General features: G+C 46.7%; 1 protein-coding gene and 1 long non-coding RNA gene across 8 annotated transcripts in view; both read left to right on the forward strand.

Moving 5' to 3' along the window:
- Nucleotides 1-5,702, forward strand: part of LOC118168904 (lipase member M-like) — a 46,872-nt gene extending 41,170 nt beyond the window's left edge. For 6 of the 7 annotated variants that reach the window (XM_035329629.1, XM_035329628.1, XM_035329627.1 and 3 more), the window contains 9 exons: nt 503-613; nt 952-1,069; nt 1,572-1,770; nt 1,903-2,012; nt 2,906-3,042; nt 3,592-3,738; nt 4,510-4,581; nt 5,012-5,077; nt 5,260-5,702. In XM_035329629.1, coding sequence (XP_035185520.1) covers nt 503-613; nt 952-1,069; nt 1,572-1,770; nt 1,903-2,012; nt 2,906-3,042; nt 3,592-3,738; nt 4,510-4,581; nt 5,012-5,077; nt 5,260-5,493 — 1,194 coding nt within the window. In that variant the 3' untranslated portion in view covers nt 5,494-5,702. The remainder of the gene's footprint in view (nt 1-502; nt 614-951; nt 1,070-1,571; nt 1,771-1,902; nt 2,013-2,905; nt 3,043-3,591; nt 3,739-4,509; nt 4,582-5,011; nt 5,078-5,259) is intronic. The other variant, XM_035329630.1, reaches the window with a different exon arrangement.
- Nucleotides 5,703-9,095: 3,393 nt separating this feature from the next.
- On the forward strand, nt 9,096-24,565 carry LOC118168910. Its single transcript, XR_004751854.1, has 3 exons — nt 9,096-9,105; nt 22,727-22,730; nt 24,195-24,565. It is a non-coding gene; the product is annotated as an uncharacterized LOC118168910 (long non-coding RNA).

Below are 24,565 nucleotides of genomic sequence, written 5' to 3' on the forward strand. Positions count from 1 at the left end.
TTTATTTTATTTTTATTTTATTTTATTTTATTTTATTTTATTTTATTTTATTTTATTTTATTTTATTTTATTTTATTTTATTTTATTTTATTTTATTTTATTTTATTTTATTTTATTTATTTTCCCACTGAAAAGGTTGTGAGGCATTGGATCAAGTTGCCTGTGGAAGTGGTTGAGTTCCCGTCCCTGGAGGTCTTCAAAAATGTGTGGCTGTGGTGCTTAGTTACATGGTTTAACGGTGGACTTGGCAGTGCTAGGTTAAAGGTTAGGCTAGACGACCTTAGAGGACTTTTCCAACCTAAATGATTCTATGATATAAGACAGGGACAGAACAGAGGAGCTAGGGTCAGCAAGAGTTGCTTGGGGGTGGGCTTCTGACTGCAGGGTGGGGTGGGAAGCATTAGGACATGCTGAGAAGCAACGCTAACATAATAAGACACCACAGGATGGTGTGGGTTAGTGCTTCCAGCTCCCTGCTCACACCAGCCCTGTTATTCCCCAGATTGGCAAGATGTGGTTGCTGCTGGTGGCCCTGGGCCTGGCCCAGGGGCTGTGTACTGCCGCCCCGCATGGAGGAGTGAGCCGCAACAACCCCGAGCAGTTCATGAACATTGTAAGTGCTGCAGGGCAGAGTCCTCCCCAAGGAACGTGCCAGCCTCTCCTCATTCCTTGCCTGCTGTCAGCACCCAGGGGACAGTGGTGGGGAGGGCACAGGAACCAGGAGTTTTCCCTGTTTTTCTATTGGTGTCACTCACTTCATGCTCTCAGCCTGAAATCAGCCACTCTGGCCTTCCTCTGGTGTAGATGGGCCTCCAGATCTTGCATGTGCATGTGAAGATGACACCAGACAGCATGGTGGCTCTGGGTCAGGCTCAGGGCAGATGCAGCATGTCTGGATGACCTGATGGACACCAGCAGGTCACCTTTCGCATCGGCCTTCTGTCCCTGCAGAGCCAGAAGATCCGTTTCCAGGGGTACCCCAGTGAGGAGTATGATGTGCTGACTGATGATGGCTATTTCCTCAGTGTGAACCGAATTCCCCATGGCAAAGGAGATGCTGGGGACTCAGGTGGGCTCAGTTTCACCAAGTGTGGAGTGGAGTTATGACCCTGCTCAGAGGCAGGGTAGTGTCCAAGAGGAAATCAATGTAAGCACCCACACCTTTAGAGATGGTTTTGGCAGCCAAGAGCAAAGACAAGTTTTTGTTGAGTGCTGATGGGGACAAAGCAGCCATGAGCTGTCCCTGGTGACACAAGGGACATGTTTTGCTTGTGGCAGAGCTGCCCTGGATGGGACAACACAGCCCAATGAGCCCCACCACTAGCAGAAGGAGGGCCCTGGTGACTCCTTCCCTGGAGCAAACCCATTGCCCTGGGTCAGGGTTTCCTTACAGCTTAGGGACAGGGATTGCAAAATGTTTCAGAGTGAAAAATGACCAGCAAATTATGGGGGAAGGGAATATTTAATACACAGCTTGCAGAAAATAATGCTCACTGAGGTGTGTAAGGACTTTTCCTTTCCATTTGGGAAGGGGTTTTCTTGTGTGAAGTACCCAGTTTCTTCTCCTTCAGGATCCAGGCCACCTGTGCTGTTAGTGCACGGGTTCAGTTTAGATGGTGGCGACTGGGTGGACAATCTCCCCAACAGCAGCCTGGGCTTCATCCTAGCCGACGCGGGTTATGACGTATGGATTGGAAACTGCCGGGGGAACAGCTGGTCTCAGCGACACCTGAACCTCTCTGTCAACCAGGAGGAGTTTTGGGACTTCAGGTGAGGAGGACCACAAGGACATGGCCAGGATGTGGGGCTGCCAGCACCACCCACCCTATATCCATGGGAGGCTGCGAACAGCCGGTGGATGGTAAATAGGCATCCCCTGCAGCTTCTCCCCTTGCTTCCCAGTTTCCACGAGATGGCCATGTATGATCTGCCAGCCATGGTGTCCTTCATTCTGCAGCATACCGCGCAGGAGAAGCTGTACTACATTGGCCACGCTCAGGGCAACTCTCTGGGTGAGTGGTGAGGAGGGGCCAGCTACACATGGGAGCTGGGTTGGCCCATGGTACACCCAGGTTGAAGGCAACCTTTGGGTCTGTGCTGTGTTTATTGCTGCCCTTGGGAGGAGCTTTAGATCAGGCAGGTTGGGTCTTTTCTGCCACTGCATATTCACACCAGCCTCTTGCTGGTGAAGATCTCCAGGGTTCTGCCGCCCCTCAGGTCCCCCCATGACTTCAAAACTAAACTAAAACTTTAAACTAAAAGAGGGTAGGTTTAGATTAGACATTAGGAAGAAATTATTTACTCTGAGGGTGGTGAGACACTAACACAGGCTGCCCAGAGAAGCTGTGAATGGCCCAACCCTGGAAATGCTCAAGACCAGGCTGTATGGGGCTTTGGGCAGCCAGGGCAGGTGAGTGGTGTCCCTGTGCATGGCAGGGGGCTGGAACCAGATGAGCTATAAAGCCCCTTCCAACCTAAACCATTCTGCGATTTTATGATTCTATGATTCAAGAGGTTTAACTTCAGCCACAGCTGAGGAGAGCCAAGGTGAACTTACCCAAACCTCTTAGTAATAAAGGGGAAACACTAAAAGCAAGCTACAACCAGCAAAGAACTTTTTACATTTTACGCCTTATCCTTGCTTCAGATACGCTCCCCTTTCCCTTCCCTCACAGCAGAAGTTCACTTTTCCAGAGGAAGAGATCTTTCCCCACCCAGCCCAGGTCTGAGCTGCTAGTCAAACCAAGGAGCCACCACCTCCTTCTGTAAGCTTATTTTCTAGAAAAAAAAAAAAAAAAAAATCAGTCACACATCAGAGATTTCCTCAGTCAGACTGCGCATTGGGACATATGCTGCATCCATGTTGTTGCTGTTGGGGTTATTGTGAATGCTTGCTGTTTTTCAGGTTTCATAGCATTTTCAAGCATGCCACAGCTGGCTCAGAAAATCAAAGTGTTCTTTGCCTTGGCTCCTCTTTACACCTTTCATCATGCTAAAGGTCCTGTGTTAAAGACAGCATTTTTACCAGACATAGTGCTGAAGGTATGCAAATATTTTTTGTGTTATTACCCTGTCTACTCACAATGAATTAATGAAATTAAAGAACTTTCAGCAATGCAAGTCACATTCTCTGTGTTGCAGTGGCTCTCCAGCCATTGTGCACTGAGCCCATGCCTGCACCAGATCTTGAAGAGGTGTGTGGAGAGACAAAAGAGAAGATCCCAGACAGTAGGGATGTCCCTCTCTTTCCAGTTTAGGACGGCCACATTTCACTCTAAAACATCATTACCTGTCCATTATTACTGTTTTTAAACAGAGATGACAGACCAGTTACATGAGTCTGGCTATCCCAGGCAGACCGCAGTTAGGCTGAGCTTTTGAAGTTGGTACATCAGAAGCGGTACACCAAGATGATGGGGACAACAGCATGGGGTAGAAAGGACAGTGATATATTTATGCTGCTCTGAGACCCAGGTGTGACTGTGGGTCAACCGTATTCAGGAGTTACTTGTCAGTTCTGGCTGCTGACAGGCAGCTCCTGTGAAGAGGGGTGCAGGACACACAGTGACCTGTTTCCTTGTGCTCTTGCAGACAATATTTGGAACAAAACAACTGACCCTGGTGGGAAGGGAGGAAAGAGCCATACTTGCCAAGACATGCAGCAACCTGCTAACAGCTGAAGTTTGTGAAAATGAGATCTTCCTTATTGGTGGATACAATAAGAAGAACTTGAACATGGTAGGTATATTAGCTCTTCCAGGTCACAGTGACGCACACTTGTAATTTCCAGTTTCCCTGAGCTTTTCCTAGACAAGTAGAAATACCTAATGAGCTACAAAAAGTAAGGCTTCTTCATTCTTGGAGAGTACTGGTAGGTACTTCTTCCCCAGCCTGCTCTGGGTACAAGCTCTGGGTACAACCTGGATGCTGTGGAGTAAATATGCTCTGCATGGGAAAGTGGAGAGATGATGGCATGGGAATGTAGTATTAATTACTCACCAATCAAAATGTCTCTCCTGATGTAAGATGAACCTATGTTTAAATGCATGATCTGCATAGTTAGCAATACAAGAATAAGTATAAAACCCCCAAAAATGAAGGTGCAAAAATCACTGTTCAAGGCAGTGAGTATCTGGGGGTTTCTTTTCAGCGGCATTCCTTGGGTTGGGATGTTAAACCTAAGAAATGCTGCTGTGGGTAAGAATCACTTGTGGATTTTTCTGCAAAGGCAAGGTAACTCCTGCCTTATTTTCTGCTGACCTGTGACCATGTGACAAGTTTGAAGAAAAAAAAAATTGTCTGTACCAGTTGCATTTCCATTTTAAAGAGATGGTTTTAATGGTATACCATTAAAAGCTACTCTTAGCTCTGAATAGAATAAAGCTGCTTTTGCATATTAAAAATTACATTGCAGTTATAAAACAGAATGATAGAAGAGATTTTTTTTTTGGCCTGGACAGATTTTCATCATTCTCAAATCACTTAGAAAAAACTTTCTTTCTCCTGCAGAGCCGACTGGATGTATACCTAGCTCATTTTCCAGACTATACATCAGTAAAAACTCTTCTCCACTGGGGACAGGTAGGGACTCTGACTTTATGATGACTACAACCTATGATTTTTAATCTTTGAATATGATATTTTACAATGACCCTTCATTCACCCTGGAGACAGATAAGGAGGTAGAGTTGGACAAAACCAATAAAAGATATTTTGAAATTACTACACTGAAGTGTCCCAAAAGTCACAGATGCTAGCTGCTGCTTCAGGCTGGCCAAGGCAGGGTCACCCAGATAACTGCTCCAGTCCTGCGTAAGCACCCTATGAAGGTGTTTTTTGGATGTTCTCTTTGCTTCAATATGTGGGGTGAGCACTAGCAAGTGCAAACCTGGACACCAGAGCTGTGCTGGGCAACCTCACCTGGCCCCTACAGCTGTCCTTTCCTTCTGGTGGGGCTGATCCAGGGCACCTGTTACTTGCACAGAGTTGACTCTTTGCTCTTGCCTTTTAGACTGCCAAAACTGGGGACTTCAAGCAGTTTGACTACAGGGAAAAGAATCAGGAGAAGTACAACCAGGTCAGTGGCACTTGCATCAGGAGGAGGAGAGCATGAGGTTGGCTAACTGGGATGAGGGTTGCATCCTATAGTGGCTGGTGTGTCCAGAGTACACCAGGATTTCATGGATAAGACAACCCATCTTATTCATAATTAGCATTATTAGGGTCAGAGCTGTGAATAACTGGAGTGTTTCCTCCCAGACAACCCCACCCTTGTACAGGATAGAAGACATGACAGTGCCAACCGCCCTATGGAGTGGTGGTGAGGACTGGGTGAATCCACCTGTAGAGACCCAGCGCTTGCTCCCTCGCATCACCAACATCATTCATCATGAGCATTTTCCTGACTGGAACCACTTTGACCACCACTGGGGCCAGGATGCACCACAGCGCATGTACAGGCAGATTGTTGCTCTGATGGAGGAAAATCCATGAACATTCTACGTGCTGCCTTGGGATGGAGAACCCATTTGTTCCCACAAGCTCAGGGGCATGAGTTTTGTGTGAAGTCTGCCACTCTCTTCTTCCCTTCTTAAAAATGTCTCCTATCACCGTATTTCACACAGATTTAATGGGCTAAATACAATTGTCTAATTTCTGCCTGTTTTCTGTGACTAGAGACTAAAATAAACTCTTGTATCACAGCCTAACTCCAACTCTTTGCCTGGTGGGCATTGCCAGGTTTGTGTTTGTGCCCCACTGCTGGGCTGAGGCGTGCAGAAGACCCTAGCTGCTTTTTTTTTTTTATTTTCCCTGTTCCTGGCTCAAGACATTGACCTTCTGGGGACATACAGGGATCTGGCTGGCCCCAGACTTCCTGTAAACACATCTTCTCCCTTGTCCCCACAATGATCTGGAGAACTTGAGGAACACACAACACTGATAAACATCCCTCCTCTTGCCAATGGGGAGTGTCTTCAGCCACAAAATCAACAGTCCCTTGCCATTTGTAATGCATTGCCATTATACACGGTTTGATGAAAAGACATTTTGGGCTGAAATTTTACTCCAGAAATTGAGCATGTACTTTGGAGTACGGGCTTATGTGAAAGAAAGGTGGCAAGTGACCTTGTCTATGGCTCTGGACAGACTGATGTGAGTTAGCACTGATTAGAGGAGAGGAATGTTTTTCTTGGAAGGAAGCGGAAGAAAGCCAGAGGGGTAGATAGACACCACAAGCCCAAGAGGTTGTGAAATGGCAACATCTGGGTCTTGGTGTTTGGCTAGGTCTTTTCTGGGAGATAACTCACCCAGAACAGTGTCCCACATCACCTCCTGGCAAAAATGGCAAAAACCCAGCTGTGTTTTCTAGGAGGTTGAATTTAACATGGCATGGAGTGTTTTCCAATAATATCACTATTTTCTTAACATGTATGTTGGAAATCTGTCTCCCTCTTTCTCTCTCCCTCCGTGAGCCTGTGTGGAGATGGGGAAAGTTCCCCTCTGATGCACCCTGGGGTCTTGGATTCCCAGCACCCACTTCTTAGTCCCTATGAAGTCTCCTTGCACCCCTCTCTTGCTCCCCCACAGTGGGTGGCATTTGCTGTGATTGCCGGCTGTGTCCTTCCTTCAGGCACCCTGAGCTGTGACAGCTCGGCCCCGCTTGGCTCTGATGACAGGCTGCCTCCCCAGGGATATGACCCTCAGTTTGGCAGCTCTCTGCTCTCACATCCCACCTGTGGGGAGGTGGGGAGAGTGACTCAGATTCGCAAATCCACTCAGTGCAGATTAAGGTGAGATAACATTCAAGGTATGTGCATAGATATTAACTGTAATAGGAACACAGAGAACAAATACTCTGTCAATGTGTCAATGCTGGCACTATCAGTTATATTCACCTGAGCTATGCAGCTTTATGGGAAATCGAGGTAGGCCTAGGGTTACTTGGCAGCTTTGAGGGAAGGAGAAACAGAGCAAAAAGGAAAGAAAGACAGAGATCCTGGATCCATTGTTGGACCGGCTGATGGTGGTAGTTAGTCTAGAGTGAGTCCCACTACAGATAAGTACATGCCCCTGTTTATTGGCCCCAGATCTGGCAGTGGTTGGGACACAGCACTTTTCCATACCTTTAGGACAAATCACGGGGAGTGACACCGGGCCCTTCCCCATGATGTCTGTCTCTTGGGGTGACGGCCACCTGGGCTCAGAGCACAGCCGCTTCCGGTTCATTCCCTACACATTCCCATGTCCCCATGTCCCGGGCACCTCCTACACCATTGTGGAAAGGCTGGTTTTGTTTCCCAGGAGGGGGACATGCTTTGCAGGACCCAGGATGGGCCATTAGGCTTCAGGCTGGCTTAGCCAGGAGTGTGCATGCACCTAGGTGCAGAACTGCATGGTTTGCATGTGGGCCACTGAACCTAGATGAGGAGTGAAGGCACAGCCTGAGCTCATGCTGTAGGTAAAAAGCCTAGAAATGCCCTGTGTGTCCCACACTGCAGCCCCTAAACTCACACCATGAGCAGGGAGGGGCCAGCAGCGCATGCACACTGGTGTGCAGCTGGTGTGGCAGGGTGCGGGACCTCTACACCAACTCTTGGCAATCTGTGAGATCACACACCTACCGTGGTGTCCACTAGGCAGAGAGCTCACTCCAAAGACTGTGGCGACCCAGATGGAGGGCCTGCCTGGAGACGTGGCTGTTCAGGCCTCTGGCTGCAGGGACTGCCTGAGCCTGCTGCTGCTGGGGAGGGCAGCAGGGAGACTGCCTGTTCTCAGGGAGAAGGTCTGCTCACCATGGTGGCTAAGCTCAAGGAAGAGGTGGAGAGACTGAGGAGCATCAGGGTGAGTGAGCAGGACTGGTGGAGTAACTCCCTGGTGTGACGGAGGGAAAGGCGCTGGGGGGATGCCACCCAGAGGGTGGTGGAGCCCCTGCACTGTCGCTGTCAGGCAGAGGGAAGGGACCAAAAAGACAAGGAGGGTTGGAAGTGAGTCCCACTTCGACGTCACAGGCAACTCCCCTCTCTACCTACCTTGCTTCCCCAGGTTCCCCTCCATAATAGGCTTGAGGCCCTGGATCTTGAAGGAGAGTTAGGTGAGGATGTGGTGGAAGGCCTGCCTACAAGGTCACATCAGAAGAGGCAGCTGACACCACGCCTCAAGACTGCATCTGAAAAGAAAGAAGTGTAATTGTAGTAGGAGATTCCCTTCTGAGAGGAACAGAGGGCCCAGAGTTCACCCTCATTGAAGGGAATTCTGTAGTCTACCTGGAGCCCAGATCAGGGGTATCACCAGGACACTCTCCAGCCTGGTGCGCTCCACAGACTACTACCCACTACTGATCTTCCAGATAGGTGGGGAGGAAGCTGTGTCCCATAGTCTGAGGGGAATGAAGAGAGACTTCGAGGCCTTGGGACAGTTGGTGAAAGAGTCTGGAGCACAAGTCATTTTCTCTTTCCTCCTTCCATTCTGGGGTGATGACATGGGACAGAACAGAAGGATCTGGTCCATAAATGATTTCGTACGTGACTGGTGCACAAGCAGGGCTTTGGGTTCTTTGATAATGTCTGTTTTTTTAAGACACCAGGCCTGACAGTAATACACAGGAAAGTTTTATCTCACAGGGTTCTGGGACAGGAATTATTAGCATGGGTTGTTTGGAAAGCTTTAGACTAGATACGAAGGGGAATGGGGTTGCAGCCAGGCTTGCACTATTGGGGCAGTGCCCTAGCATTGGTGAAGACTGGGAGACCTCCCACCCCTTTGAAATCAGTGTGCTCAGCTTGCTCCCTGAAGTGCCGGTACACCAATGCACATAGCATGGGGAATAAGCAGGAGGAGTTAGAAATCCATGTTTGGTCAGGAAACTATGATCTGGTGGCAATTACAGAGATATGGTGGGACAGCTCACATGACTGGAATGTGGTCGTGGATGGGTATGTCCTGCTCAGGAAAGACAGGCCAGCAAGGCGAGGTGGTGGAGTTGCTCTTTCACGTGAAAGAGCAACTCATTGTATTGAGTACTGTGCAGGGGCGGATGAGGAGCAAATTGAGAGTCTGTGGATGAGAATTAAGGGGCAGGCTGGCATGGGGGATACTGTTGTGGGTGTCTGTTACAGGCCACCAAATCAGGATGAGGAAGTTGATGAGGCCTTCTACAGGCAGCTGACAGCAGCCTTGTGAACACAGACCCTGGTTATTGTGGAGGATTTTAACTACCTTGACATTTGCTGGAAGGCCTACTCAGCCAGCAGTCTGCAGTCCAGGAGTTTCCTTCAGTGTATTGATGATAACTTCCTGATGCAAATAGTGGACATGCCAACTAGGAGAGGAGCGCTGCTGGATCTTGTCCTCACTAACAAGGAGGAGCTAGTTGAAGAGGTGAAGGTTGAGTGCAGCTTTGGTTGCAGCGACCATGAGATGGTGGAGTTTAGGATCTCATGTGGCAGGAACAGAGTACTGAGCAGAACTGCATCCCTGGACTTCAGTAGGGCCAACTTTGGCCTTTTCAAGCATTTTCTAGGGGAAATCCCATGGGACAAGGTACTTGAATGAAAAGGGGCCTAAGATAGCTGGTTAGCTTTCAAGGACTGCTTCTTCTGAGCTCAAGAACAGAGCATCCCAACAGGTAGGAAATCAGGAAAGAGAGCCAGGAGACCTGCATGGTTAAACAGGGAATTGCTGGGGAAACTCAAGTGGAAGAGGAGAATCTACAGATTGTGGAAGGAGGGGCTGGCCACTTGGGAGGAATATAAGGCTGTTGTCAGAGGATGTAGGGAGGCTACTAAGAAAGCTAAGGCCTCCCTAGAATTAAACCTTGCAAGAGGGGTCAGGGACAACAAAAAGGGCTTCTTCAAATATATTGCGGATGAAAGTAACACTAAAGGCAATGTATGTCCACTAATCAATGAGGTGGGTGCCCTGGTGACAAAAGATAAACAGAAGGTGGAGTTACTGAATGCCTTCGTATCTGTCTATAATGCCAGAGGCTCTCCTGAGGAGCCCCATACTCCTGAGGCCTCAGACAAAGTCAGAATAAAGGAGTTTGCTTTAGTTGATGAGGGCTGGTTTAAGGACCAATTAAGCAAGCTGGGCATGCACAAATCCATGGGTCCTGATGGATGCATCCGCAGGTGCTGAGGCAGCTGGCAGAAGTCATTGCTAGACCACTCTCCATCATCTTTGGTAAGTTGTGGGCATCGGGAGAGGTGCCTGAGGACTGGAAGAAAGCAAATGTCATTCTGGTCTTCAAAAAGGGCAAGAAAGAGGACCTGGGTAACTATAGATCGGTCAGCCTCACCCCCATCCCTGGTAAGGTGATGGAACAATTTATCATTGGCATTGTCTCTAGACATATCAAGTATAAAAAGGTCACTAGGGACAGTCAACATGGCTTCACCAAGGGGAAGTCGTGCTTGACCAAACTGATAGCCTTTTATGAGGATATAACCGGGTGGATAGATGATGGAAAGACAGTGGACATGGTGTATCTTGATTTCAGTAAAGCCTTAGACACCATCTCCCACAGCATCCTTGCAGCTAAACTGAGAAAGTGTGGTCTGGATGATTGTGTAGTGAGGTGGGCTGTAAACTAGCTGAAGGGTAGAAGCAGAGGGTTGTGGTTAATGGGATGGAGTTGGATTGGAGTCCTGTATCTAGTGGAGTCCCTCAAGAGTCGGTCCTGGGACCAGTGTTGTTTAATATATTCATTGATTACTTGGATGAGGGAACGGAGTGTGCAGGCAGCAAGTTTGCTGATGACACTAAACTGGGAGGAGTGGCTGACATGCCAGAAGGCTGTGCTGCCATCCAGCGTCCTGCTGGATGAATTGGGCGGGGAGAAACTTAATGGAATATAACGAGGGCAAGTGTAGAGTCCTGGATCAAGAAAAACCCCAGATGCCAGTGTAAGTTGGGGACTGCCCTGCTGGAGAGCACTGAAGGGGAGAGGGACCTGGGGGTCCTGGTAGACAGCTGGATGACCATGAGCCAACACTGTGCCCTTGTGGCCAAGAAGGCTGATGGCTTCCTGGGGTGTATCAGAAGGGGTGTGGTTAGTAGGTCGAGAGAGGTTCCCCTCCCCCTCTACTCTGCCCTGGTGAGAGCACATCTAGAATATTGCATCCAGTTCTGGGCCCCTCAGTTCAAGAAGGACAGGGAACTGTTTGAGAGAGTCCAGCACAGAGCCACAAGGTTGATTAAGGGAGTGGAGCATCTTCCTTACGAGGAAAGGCTGAGGGAGCTGGGTCTCTTTAGCTTGGAGAAGAGGAGACTGAGGGGTGATCTTATTAACGTTTATATTTATAAATATGTAAAAGGGGAGTGTCAGGAGGATGGAGTCAGGCTCTTCTTGGTGACACCCAATGATAGGACAAGGGGCAATGAATGCAAGCTGGAACACAGGAGGTTCTGCTTAAATATGAGATGAAACTTTTTTACAGTGAGGGTGACAGCACTGGAACAAGCTGCCCAGGAGGGTTGTGGAGTCTCCTCTGGAGACTTTCAAAACCCATCTGGACGCATTCCTGTGTGACATGATTTAGGTGTTCGAGCTCTGGCAGAGGGATTGGACTAGATGTTCTTTCAAGGTCCCTTCCAATTCCTAATATTCTGTGATTCTGTGATTCTACAGTATGTAACAGGTTTGACTGGGCAGGTCCAGCTCGGCTGGCAGATCCCCTAGTATTGACTAACCAGGTGGCCTTTGCCAAATGTGTGTCCCAGTTTTTGAATGTCCCAGCACCCATTGCTTTCAGTGTAGTCTTTAACAGTCCATTGTTCCGCTCAACTTTCCTGGAGGCTGGTGACAGGGGATGTTATACACCCATTCAATACCATGCTTTTTGGCCCAAGTGTCTATAAGATTGTTTCAGAAATGAGACCCACTGTCTGACTCAATTCTTTGTAGGGTGCCATGTCACCATAGGACTTGCTTTTCAAGGCCCAAGACAGTGTTTCAGGTGGTGGCATGGGGCACAGGATATGTTTCCAGCAATCTGGTGGTTGCTTCCACCATTGTAACTACGTGGCGCTTGCCGTTGCAGGTTTGAGGGAGTGTGATGTAATCAGTCTGCCAGGCCTCCCCATATTTATGGTTCAAGCCATCGTTCTCCATACCAAAGAGGCTTTAACCACTTGGCTTGCTTGATTGCAGCGCATGTTTCACAATCATGAATAAGCTGTGCAATAGTGTCCATGGTCAGGTCCACCGCTCGATCATGAGCCCATCTGTATGTTGCATCCCTGCCTTGATGTCCTGAAGTGTCATGGGCCCATCGAGCTATAACTAATTCACACTTATGTTGCCAGTCCAGGTCCACCTGAGCCACTTCAGTCTTAACAGCCTGATCCACCTGCTGGTTGTTCTGATGTTCTTCAGTAGCCCGATTCTTGGACTAAAAGGAGCATCTACATGACATACTTTTACAACCAGGTTCTCAACCCAGGCAGCAATATCTTTCCACAGTGCAACAGCTCAGACGGGTTTGCCCCTGCGCTGCCAGTTGCTCTGCTTCCATTGCTGTAACCACCCCCACAGGGCATTTGCTACCATCCGTGAATCAGTATAGAGATAGAGAACTGGCTGCTTTTCTCATTCAGGAATATCTAAAGCCAGCTGGATGGCTTTCACTTCTGCAAATTGACTCAACTCACCTTTTCATCAGCAGCTTCTGCAACTCATCATGTAGGACTCCATACAGCAGCCTTCCAGCTCTGATGCTTTCCCACAATATGACAGGACCCATCAGTAAACAGAGCATATTGCTTCTCATTTTCTGGTAGCTTGTTGTACAGTGGGGCTTCTTCAGCACAGGCCACCACCTCCTCCAGTGATATCCCAAAATATTTGCCTTCTGGCCAGTCCATAATCACTTCCAGGATTCCTGGGTGACTGGGGTTTCCTATTTGAGCCTGATGAATAATCAGTGCAACCTACTTACTCCATGTAGCATCAGTTGCATGATGTGTAAAGGGAGTCCTTCCTTTGAACATCCAGCCCAGTACCAGCAGTCAGGGTGCCAGGAGGAGCTGTGCTTCAGTACCAACCACTTCTGAAGCGGATCAAACTCCCTTATATGCTGCCAATATCTCTTTTTCAGTCCGAGTGTAGTGGGCCTCAGATCCTCTGTATCCCTGACTCCAAAACCCTAGAGGTGGACCTTGAATTTCGACAGGCTCTTTCTTCCAGAGGTTCCAGGTGGGGCCATTCTCCCCAGCTGTGGTATAGACTTTACATCGTTATATTATCTAAATCATTTTTTCATCTTGGTTATGGGTGCAACTGACACTGGTACAGTTTTTTTTTTTTTCTCTTTTTTTTCTTTTTTCTTTTTTTTTTTTTCCCCTGGTTCAGCGTTGTGGCCCATTGTAGGGCTTAGAGTGGCCTGTCACGGGACTTGGAGTGGCCACAAGGTGTATCACTAGGGTTATAGTGGCATCGATTGCAGCTCAGTAGGCATAGGCCAAGTCCCAGCACATTGCAGTTATCTGTGTATGTCTGGTATTGCCAGGGTGATGACACACCTTTTTCAAGCACTCTACCAGTTTTTTAGGATTTTTCAGTTCAGGGGTGAATTTCCAAAGCACTGGAGATGCCCACTGCTCTAGATGCCTGCCCATATCCTCCCACTCTCCCTGCCATTTGTAACTATCCTGCCTCAGGACAGATCTCTGGATAACACTCTTAAATATTTGTTTAACCTTAAACAAAACCTGAAGAGCATTCAAGAGACAGAACAATAAGAACATGCTGGTCTGAACATCCCAAGGATATCTGAAGTTTTGGAAAGCTACCATAACTTGCCTGGAGGAGAAGAAAGGGGTAGAGGAGAAAGGAAGAGTGAATAAGTGAGAATAAACATCTTCCCCAACCCCTCTGTAGATTGGCTCCTTGAAGAAAAAGTGTGCAAGGTGTAATTATTAACAGTTTCTGAGGTAGGGTTCCCAAAATACAGAGTTGATGGCAATGCTAAGGACAAATACGAGGTTAGTCTCACGGCTGATAATTTTATGATACCATAAGCCAGTGTTACACAGTACAGCAAAATAATAACCCTGTACCAACACCCAGAAATGACAAACAACACGACAGGGAACACATACACTGAGTAATGTGCCATATAACTCAGTTCAGAAAACCAGGCACAGCAGATCACAAAAATCGGCATTGTGATTACCAACTATTAAACTGATGTAATGCGTATAGGAATTCAGTTTTAACACACTCTGGTCAGATCAGTCGTTATCTCAACCCTTCATGCCCCACATTGGGTGCCAAAAGGACTGTTGTGGTTTAACCCAGCTGGCAGCTCAGCACCACGCAGCCGTTTGCTCACCCTCTTCCCTCCCTCTCTGGGATGGGGAAGAGAATCAGGAAAATGAAACCTGTGGGTTGAGATAGAGATAGTTTATTTGGACAGAAAAAAAAGGAAAATGATAATAATAATGATAACAGCACTACTAGTAATATGTGCAAACAAGTGATGCACAATGCCATTGCTCACCACCTGCTGACCAATGCCCAGCATCCAGTTCCCCCACCCCAGTCAGCCCTCCCATATTAATTGTTCAGCATGCTGTCAGATGGTATGGAATACCCCTTTGGCCAGTTTGGGTCAGCTGTCCTGGGTCTGTCCCCTCCCAGCTCCTGCTGAACCCCCAGCCTGCCCTCTGGCAGGACAGAGAGAGAACCTGAAAAGTCCTTGTCTTAGTGTAAGCACTGCTCTGCAACAAGTAACACATCAGTGTGATATCAACATTATTCTCATCCTTGTGAAATGTGTTTATTTGATTTGTGTCAGTAGGGAACAATGCTAGGGCCGCATGATGAAATATAACCTTCTATTTAAGAAAAACAGAGTGATTAGTGTACATAGTTCTTGTATCATGCAAAGGAAGGGTCCAGAAATTTCTGTAAATAGAGGGTTTGAAGGACAAACATTGAGACTCGAGTCTGGAAGATAAGAGAACAAGGAGTTTTTTTATGAAACTGCCGCCTTTTGCATGGGCAAAGCCCAAGCCTCTGATATCCGGCAAAGAGATCCAGCAAATAAGGAGAAAGGGGGAGTTGAAGGACGACCGAAGGACAAAGCCTGGGAGGAAGACTACGAGCCTTCAGCACAAGAGACCCCCAGAGAGACCACCAGAGACTGATACGCATGCGTCCAGAGAGGGTTTGGATTCCGGGAAGTAATTACAATAACCCTGCCTTTTCTAGGAATAGTGATGAATATGTATTAGTCTAGGAGCATAAAAATCAACCACCTGATGTAACAGGTGTGCGTCTTTGTGGAGCAGAGACTCCTGGTACACCCAGCGCTGTTTGCTTGCCTCTATTTCCTTAATAAATTATAAACTTTAATTAGAATCCTATTTGGGACTTTGTCATTTATCACATCCTAAATCCAAAGCACAGCACCATACCAGCTACTAGGAGGAAAATTAACTCTATCCTAGCTGAAACCAAGACAATGCACATTTTGATTTTCTCAGCCAGCTCTGCTATAAAATGCTATAAACCTGGAAACAAATAAACAAAACAAAACAAAGAAAAACAAACAAACAAACCCAAGAGATTGCCCATGTTCTACATTCAACTGCCACATTGGCCCAAGCACATGAATCCACACTCTGACCCAAAATCACCCAGAGAGTTGCCCTGCACATGGCCAAAGCAGTTCAGCTTCTCCTGCCTGGTATGCTGCAGAATGAAGGTCACTGTAACCTGTGTCCACAAGGACAGAGCCCAGGCTGGTACTGGGGAATAGTGGAGAAACGGGAAAAGCAACTGCTACCATCTAAAATGAAGCCATGCTGGAGCAATGCAGGTAATGGTAACCTGGGTCCTGAAAGGGGAAAAAAAATAATGTTTGTTTAATGAGAATGCCTGGAATTGGGAAGGGAGCTGTCTTCATGTCCACCCCATGGGAATATGGTACTTTCATATCCCAAATAGAAACTTTTCGGCATGTGAGGTTTCTTCTTCTGATGGTACTTTTTCTCCTGTGCTCTGAAGCATTTTGCAATCCCTGTGCCTGAGCTGTAAGGAAACCTTGACCCAGGGCCATGGGTTTGCCTGAGGGAAGGAGCCACCTGGACCCTCCTTCCGCCAGTGCTGGTGCCCATTGGGCCATGTTGTTCCATCCTTGGCAGCTCAGCCTCCAGCAAAGCATGGTATTGTGTCCCTCATCCCAGGGACAGCTCAAGGAAAGAGAGGTGCCTGTGTGGAGCAATTTTCCTCCCATGGGTTTCATGGGGAGTTTTCCCACATCCCTCTCTAGCACCAGCTGTTCCACAAGCCTGGAGCTGTTCCACCACTGGAGGCTTCACCTTTGTACCATAAGAGCAAACGGGATAGCCAGGAAATGAGTGGTCTTTCTCAAAATAACTAACTCAAAGCAAATCTTTGAAAAGGTCAAAGTAATAGGAGATAGTGCTCACCAAAGCCTGCTCACTGCTACCAGTAAAGTCCAAAAACAAGTGAATTTCTGCTGAAAAGATGTGCAAGAGGAGCTAGGTGGGGTTGAGCCCTTCATCACCTCATAAACCCACCTCACTATCATTCTCCAATAAAACTATTTTTTGCCAAGCTTTTCTTGCTTATCCTGTTTAGCTTCTCAGTGTCTAAACAAACAAACAAATAAAATCAAGACAAGAAAAAAATCCAGCAACTCTATTTACCCTGGAGAGGTTAACTTGCTCATGACTCTTTCCCCAGCATGAAATTATACCCAACACTCATCATTTTTTGCAAATGTTCTGCAACATTAAAAAGGGAAGAAATTTGTAGCATGGTGAATTGAGAGGTTAGATGACAAAGAGCTTTGGGCATGAGGCAACAAGTGCACCACAAGGTTCATGAGCAGATGTCATGGATGACCCTTAGGGAGGACACTTGCCCACTGGTGCAGAGCTGCAACTCCACAACAAGCCAGAGACTGGAGCAGAGGACACTGTCTCAGGTGCTCAGTGTCGTGATCTACACTCTCTGCTTCATGATGGTGGAGGTATCATGTTAAGAAGTGCATGGTAATGCCTAACCCTTGCTATGGACATCACCACCAACACAGGTGCATGATGAATTGCAGGATACTACAGATAGCGCATGTGGAAAAATGGATACGTGAATGGCTAAGGCTGAGATGGGGTACCACAAAAACAGTGATGTGAGATGTAGCAGGACATTACAGATAACAAAAGAGAATTCTGCAGGCTCCACGCAGCCTTTCTGCCCAAGGTGTGCCGTAACATCTCAGGCCTATGGCTGCCCCTTGCTTCCAGGCCATATGCAGTGGCGTCGCTTACTGAGATGCCTCATAACACCAGCTGTGTGTCCAGCAATGGTTCTGACCAAGCCCAGCCTGTACACATTCAGTGTGGCTTCAGGGACCAGCTGCTGGTCCTCACAGCATTTACAGAGGAGCACCTGGAGAAGGTGTTTCACCTGGTGCTTCCCAAAGACAGGACTCCCACTGCCATCTCATCACTACCATTAGCAGCAACTCTAGGAGGAAGAAATGGGACATCAGCATTTTATTTGTCAGACTGGACACGTAAGTAGATGATAAAATAACAAAAAGGACAGGTCTACTATGGGGAGTGGTGCAGGTCTCAGAGAAGATCCATGTTGTTTCTTACAGCCAAGAGCAATACAATTAGAAAAGAGAAGTGAAATGGCAAGTTAATATATAGCATTTTTGCAATTCTTCCTTTTTATATAAAGCCTATCATGAGTTTGGATAAACATGATGTTGTTCACCATGAATATCTACCTATGCATGTTAACTTTGCAGGAGGCTGGAATTCAGACCTGTGGAGGCAATGTTTCAATGATCCTATTATAAGACCACTGAGAAAACAGTGGTCTGATGGCCATGTCAGGCCTTTGTTGCTTATTTTGTTGAGTGACTGGCCACAGGTGAAGAAGAGCAATCTTATCACCTCTCAGCCCCTGCTGAGTTTACAAGTGTGTTTTGAGTATACACGTGGGCATTTGCATAGAAACAGATCCCAGAGAGTGTGCAAATTTGCTACAAATTCAGTAATAAAAAATAGAGATAGTAACTTTAGAAAGAGAAGAATTAGTTAAATGATGTTCAATTATGTTCCCAGTGAACAGAACTGAGCTTTTTCTAGAGTTCTTGTCAGCATCGCAAGGACTCAGGAGAGAAATCTCATCAAGAAAACCTGATTAAAGAGATGCATAATTGCATACAGCAACTCTGGAAGATCAAGGTTTTCCAAGGAACCACCATTTCCCCACCTCACTGATAATTGCTTAGCCAGGAGAGACACTTATCGGTGTCTGCATCAGGTGTGGTGAGCATATTAAGTGCTCAGCCTAATAACATGTTAGCCCCATTTATTTATTATATACGCTAATTGTTTGCTTGTAGAACTGTGCACACGCCTGCTTGCAAGTCTCTGCACACAGTAAAAGATGCCCACAGTGATCCACAAAGAGTTGAAGGTTTTAGCAGCATCACCATAGAGTATCCCAAGTTAGAGGGGACCTACAAGGATCATTCAGTCCAATTCCTGGCTCCTTATAACACGATCCCAAACCCAAACCCTATGTCTGAAAGAGTTTTCCAAATATTCCTTGAGCTCCAGCAGATTTGGTGCCATGACCACATCCCTGCGGAGCCTGATCCAGTGCTCAACCACCTCTCGGTGAAGAACCTTTTCATAACATCCAGCCTGAACCCCCTACATCACAGCTCCATGCCATTGCCTTGGGTCCTGTCACTGTCAGCAGAGAGCAGTGGGGAGGTATTGGTGTATAACTGGTTTATTTATTTATTTTTTTGAAATAAAAAAAGTATTTAATTGTCTCAATAGTGGCTCAGAAGTGTAGTAATATATGGTTGCAATTTTGCCAGGTTAAGTGTTCATTTTGAACCACAGAGTTAAAATAACTGAAACTCCAAAAATTCTGAGCACCTCCAATTCAAAGAAAACAAAATTTCTGATAATACAACTAGAATTAAGCTTGTGAGATTAATTTGCGATTTCTGAATGCCCCACCTTTTAACAGAGAGAAAAATGCATTTAATGAATACAACATAGCTTGAAAACTGGTATCAGCCAAGCAGCTTGTAGGACATCGACTGTCATAAGGCATCTGGTGGTGCCATCACCACCACCAGCAACAGCCACACTATGGATCTCCGTGTCACTGTGCTTAGTCTGGAGCACACAGCTCAGTGTTTGTAAAGGTGTACCAGCTCCTAAAGTGTGTCTGAATAACAGAGTGAGAAAAACATCACTCCAAGGAGCATCAAAGTCAATCCATCAATAGATTGCCTAATAAAAGGGTGACAACTGTTAGAGATTGGTATGTGGGATTGAATGCTCTCGCTGTCCATTTGCAACACAATGCTGAGGCTAATGAGGACAAATTGCACACATACTTAAGACTGCACCTTCAAATAACACACTTCAGGTTCCTCTTTTAAATGAAATGAAGTCAGACTCATGTTATCCCATCAACAAAATGCTGAGAACTTGGAAAAAAAATCTAATCACCATTTTATATTGCTTTTCTAACTCGGATCTTTCATGAAGAATGAAGCATGAGCCTCTGCCCATCTCTATGAAGACAACGTGGTCACATTGCTGGGGGTCTGTTAGGTGTTCAGTTCCACCTCTAACTTGTTACTGCATCTTGCTCTGAAACAGAGGACACAGGAAAACTCTGGTTGGAAGGTTACCTTGTCCAACCTCCTCCTCAGAGCAGGGCGGGCACAGCAGAACTAGGGGCTTAAAGGGCCTTGCTCCACAACCAAAGTCTTCTGATCTCCACTGGGAAACAGGGCTGAAGAACAAAAGCTTTGCTATCCCCTTTAGTGAAGCAGTCAGCAAAACCAAACAGGCAGTGATCCACCAAAGCTGTATTTGAAACACCAGGCTTCAACACCTTACCAAAGGTGCTAGAAGGAGGTCTGGGTCTGAGTCACAGATGGCGGCAGATATGCTCCCTTCACAATTGGAGATTGGTACCTACCTGACATCCAGCTCTTGAAAGGGCTTTCAAATTCATGCCACCATCTCCTCAAATCCCAGGTTGCAAGTGAAATGTGCTTGGGCTTGCTGCACCAGATCAGAGGAACTCAGGAATGCTATGTCAAACACAGTTATAAGCTTGCTGAGATCCACATTAAAACAGCCTGGAAGATTTTTGCCCTCTGATTCTACGGAGCCTGCAGAAAAACCTGACTGCTCAGATGGGAGCTGGGATTTCCAGCCCAAACCTGTCAATGGCTAATTTGAACCCATGTGCTCATGATCCCATTTCAGACTTTTATCCCTGTTATGGTTTGACTACTTTAATTTTTAAGAAATAACAAAACTGGGACGATGGTGTATTTCTTCCCACATGGATACTAATCAGTCTGAATCTATGGATAGCTGTCAAAAAGAGCCGGCAGCATCCTACTCCTCATCCATATGAGGAGGTAAAAATAACAGGGAATATGTTGGCCTTACAGTGGATTAATACAGATTTATGTTGTGAGTTACTGGTTTGGAGACAAGAGGGAAAAACTAGGTGATCAAGAAGTTTTTAAACTATGCACTAGCGGACCCTCCAGGCTGATTAATTTGCTGATAAAATGAGCAAAACCCATTCTGTCAACAATATAAACAAGTTGTATATACTCTATATGGATTGCACATTCCTTCCAACCCACACAGGGCATTACAACATGGACATTTTTTGCATTGAGAAAATGCCTCCACAGCAGCCATGGTTTTGCAGGATGGGGAGTATATATGCCCCCACAGTGCAGGGCCCTGCTGATGCTGCCTCCCTCTCAAGAATAAACACTTCACCACTGCACTGACATGCACTGTGAAGGACATCTCATTTGCACAAGCAAAAATTTCATTCACATTTTAACTGCTGCAATTCTAAAGAGATTTATATACAAACTGCTGGCTTCAGAAGGACCAGACTATCACCAGTTTCACCCAGACACAGCTCTTCTTTGGTGACATGAGGGTTCTGTGACAGCAGAGAAGCCACATAGTCACACAATGGTTGAGGTTGGCAGGGACCTCTGGGTACATCTGTTCCAAGCCCTGCTCAAGCAGGGCGACCCACAGCAGCTTGCCCAAGACCACATCCAGATGGCTTTTGAAAGTCTCCAAGGAGAGAGACTCCACAAACTCTCTGGGCAACCTGTGCCAGAGCTCCATCACCCACCCACACAGCAAAAACTGCTAACTGATGTTCATACACAGTCTTCTGTGCATCACTTGGTGCCCATTGCCTCTTGTCCTGGCACTGGGCACTAATTATTTCAGAGCTGAGTGCTCATGAGAAGAGCAGTATCCCCAATTTTTCCCTCAGTCAGCTTCGATCAATTACAAATACTCCTAAGAGCTGCTTGGGTGAATGCTCCAAAGCATGGTTCATTTCTTTATCTCTCCCTAAATGTTTCCAAGGAAAATCTATTACATCTATGTGTAACAAAATGCATAAAGGAAATGCTGCCTTAATTAATATGTGTTAAATTGAGGGTGATGAGGCCCCGGGACAGGCTGCCCAGAGAAGCTGTGGATGCCATGCCCCATCCCTGGCAGTGCCCAAGGCCAGGCTGGATGGGGCTGAGGGCGCCTTGACTGGTGGGAGGTGTCCCTGCCCATGGCAGGGGGCTGGAACCAGATGAGCTTTAAGGTCCTTTCCAACCCAAACATTTCTGTGATTCTATGACACATAAAATGGCAACGAGAACTGGCCCAGGTCACTTTTTCTGAGACTAGATGATTTGCCTATGCACCCACGTCTCTAAAGTGTTTGATGTTAAAGGAAGTAATTTAAAAGCATTGTCCATAAAGTTAAAGATTTCCAGACCATCCCAAGAAGGTTAATTTTACAGATGAAGAGAAATCTAGGGAGGTATAGAAATCACTGCAGCAATGGGATGGGTTATCAGTTTCACTCCTTGTTTCTCTCTAGACTTCAGCTATTGTCAGGCTCGTGTGTGCAACCATTCTTCCCAACATATTTAGTCAACACTGGGACATTGTACAAACACAACTTGTTTTGTTTATGAGGTTTTTTTTTTTTTTGGTGTTTGTTTCTGAATAAGAAAGTGGAAATATGTTTGTATTTAACACCTGCAAATCTCTTTTTTCTCAAATGTCTCTGAGAAAAGTAAAAGATTAATAAATCAAAAATAGTCAGCTATAATTTCTGTTTATAGCTGTTAAAAATAAAATAAAAAAATAAATCAAGTCTCTGAAACAGGAATAATTCATGGCAAAGGAGCAGAAAGTTGAGAACTGATGAGAAGATGCAGGGAAAGACACAAGTAGAGGTGAAGTAAGAGGAGATATTTCTCGTCAACATCTTTATCAATGATCTGGATGTGGGGATTGAGTGCACCCTCAGTAAGTTTGCAGACAACACCAAGTTAGGTGCATGTGTTGATCTGCTCGAGGGTAGGAAGGCTCTGCAGGAAGATCTGGATAGGCTGGACCGATGGGCTGAGGTCAACTTTATAAAGTTCAACAAGACCAAGTGCCAGGTCCTGCATTTGGGGCACAACAACCCTAAGCAGTGATACAGGCTGGGAGATGAGTGGTTAGAAAGCTGCCAGGCAGAGAAGGACCTGGGAGTATTGGTTGATAGTAGGCTGAAAATGAACCAGCAGTGTGCTCAGGTGGCCAAGGAGGCCAACAGCATCCTGGCTTGTATAAGAAACAGTGTGGCCAGCAGGTCCAGGGAAGTGATCATCCCCCTGTACTCAGCTCTGGTGAGGCCGCACCTTGAGTACTGCGTTCAGTTTTGGGCCCCTCGCTACAGGAAGGACATCGAGGTGCTCGAGTGAGTCCAGAGAAGGGTCTGGAGAACAGATAGCAATTAGTTTTTTGTTTTGTTTTGTTTTGTTTGCTTGTTTGTTTGTTTGTTTGTTTTTTTTCAATTATAGCAATTAGGTTTTATTAAATACATTCATTTGGATATGGCTGACTTGCCTGGGCCTATCCCTAGGCATGTATTTACTGTTGAACACAGTGGTGTTGATATGTTTTTGTTTCTTGTTTGTTTGCTTGAGCACACATAGGCTATTTTCTCAACTTCAGGAAGTTTGGAGAAGTTTCCTTGTGTTTAGCTGTTTCAGTACTTCACACTAATCTTATACAAGCCCTCACTAGAGAAAGAAATTTGTACCAAATATTTAGCATGTAAAAATAGTTGCAAAAAGTAACCAATAGAACAAAAAAGCAAATGCTATTCTTTTTTATATATTCCTTTACTATTTTCAAATTGTATGAAGATTGGGATCAATATTTCCTATTGATAATGGCAATTGGTTTAAAGCTTTCCGTGTCTGGTTACATAATGGCAGGCTTTATTTGGAAACAGTCAAGCTAAAGCAGGTCTCCACAACAAGTTTAAAAGTTCTGACTGGTATATTCCACATAACTCAGATTGTACGTCATGTGGAACCACATAGATAAGGCTGCAATTTGCTAGGTCCTGCATTTTGGCCACCTAACCTTACCCATAAAAGTGGCCTAGAAGAAATCTGGAGAGGGCCTCTATCAGGGAGCGTAGCCATGGAACCAGGAATAATGGGTTTGAACAAATGGAGGGGAGATTTAGATGAGATGTGATGTGAGGAAGAAATTCTTCACTCAGAGCACAAAGCGCACATGGGGCTGAAGATGCACCTGGCTTCTGTTATTTTTGTAAAGAATAGAATGAAATTACCTAAAAAACAGTGTCAAAAATAAACCCAGGGCACAGGATGGGAGGTGCAGGGCAGTCCCTGTGGCCGAGGGGCAGCCTTTCTCTCTGGCAAGCCAAATGGCCTGGGGGAGCCAGCCCCAGAAAAGGGGTCCTCAGCCCCCCAACCCTCCTCCTTGTCCACAGGAAGGCATCTTCCAGGCCGCTCCCAGCACAGCCGCCTTTGGCCATGTGTGGGCCACTCCATCACAGAGGCTTGCTGAGGTCACAGTGGCCACCACTGCCCCGCCTTTGCTGCGGGCCCTATAAAACAGGCCCCCTGCAGCTGGCCCACCACTCGCTGAGCATCTCGGCCCTCTGACTGCCAGCTTGTGCGGCAGGAAGAAGACTAGAAGAGCAAGGCGAGCAGCAGGACTCCTTGGTGTGCAAGGACAGCGATGCAGTCCGGTGAAGCACCAAGAAGGAATGCACCTGACCAGAAGGAGACCTGTCATGGGCAGAGGGATAGTGCTGGTGGCACAAGAGACACCAGTGCCTAAGGGACCTCTGGTGCCCAGCCCACAGACACATACAGGCAGTACCATTGGCACTTTAACGATGCGGGGAACAGGCCGGCCCCTCAAACACCCAGCGACAGGGGGCCTGGGCCTTACCATAGGAGCAACAGTGACATGGAGTGAAGGTGGGAGCATCAGGCAGACACCGCGGGGAGCAGAGGTATGCCCATAGTCCGGAGCACAGTGTGGGACCCAGTAATGGCCGTAAACCAGAGGGCAGCGTCGGACCCATGCATGAAAACCAAGCCGACAGTGGTATGGGACCGAGGCGTGGAACTGGACAATCCCCTGGTTTGGCACCCTGGCTTGAGGACAT

This window comes from Oxyura jamaicensis, chromosome 6 (assembly GCF_011077185.1).
Source record: "Oxyura jamaicensis isolate SHBP4307 breed ruddy duck chromosome 6, BPBGC_Ojam_1.0, whole genome shotgun sequence".
In the NCBI taxonomy this organism is placed as follows: Eukaryota; Metazoa; Chordata; class Aves; order Anseriformes; family Anatidae; genus Oxyura; species Oxyura jamaicensis.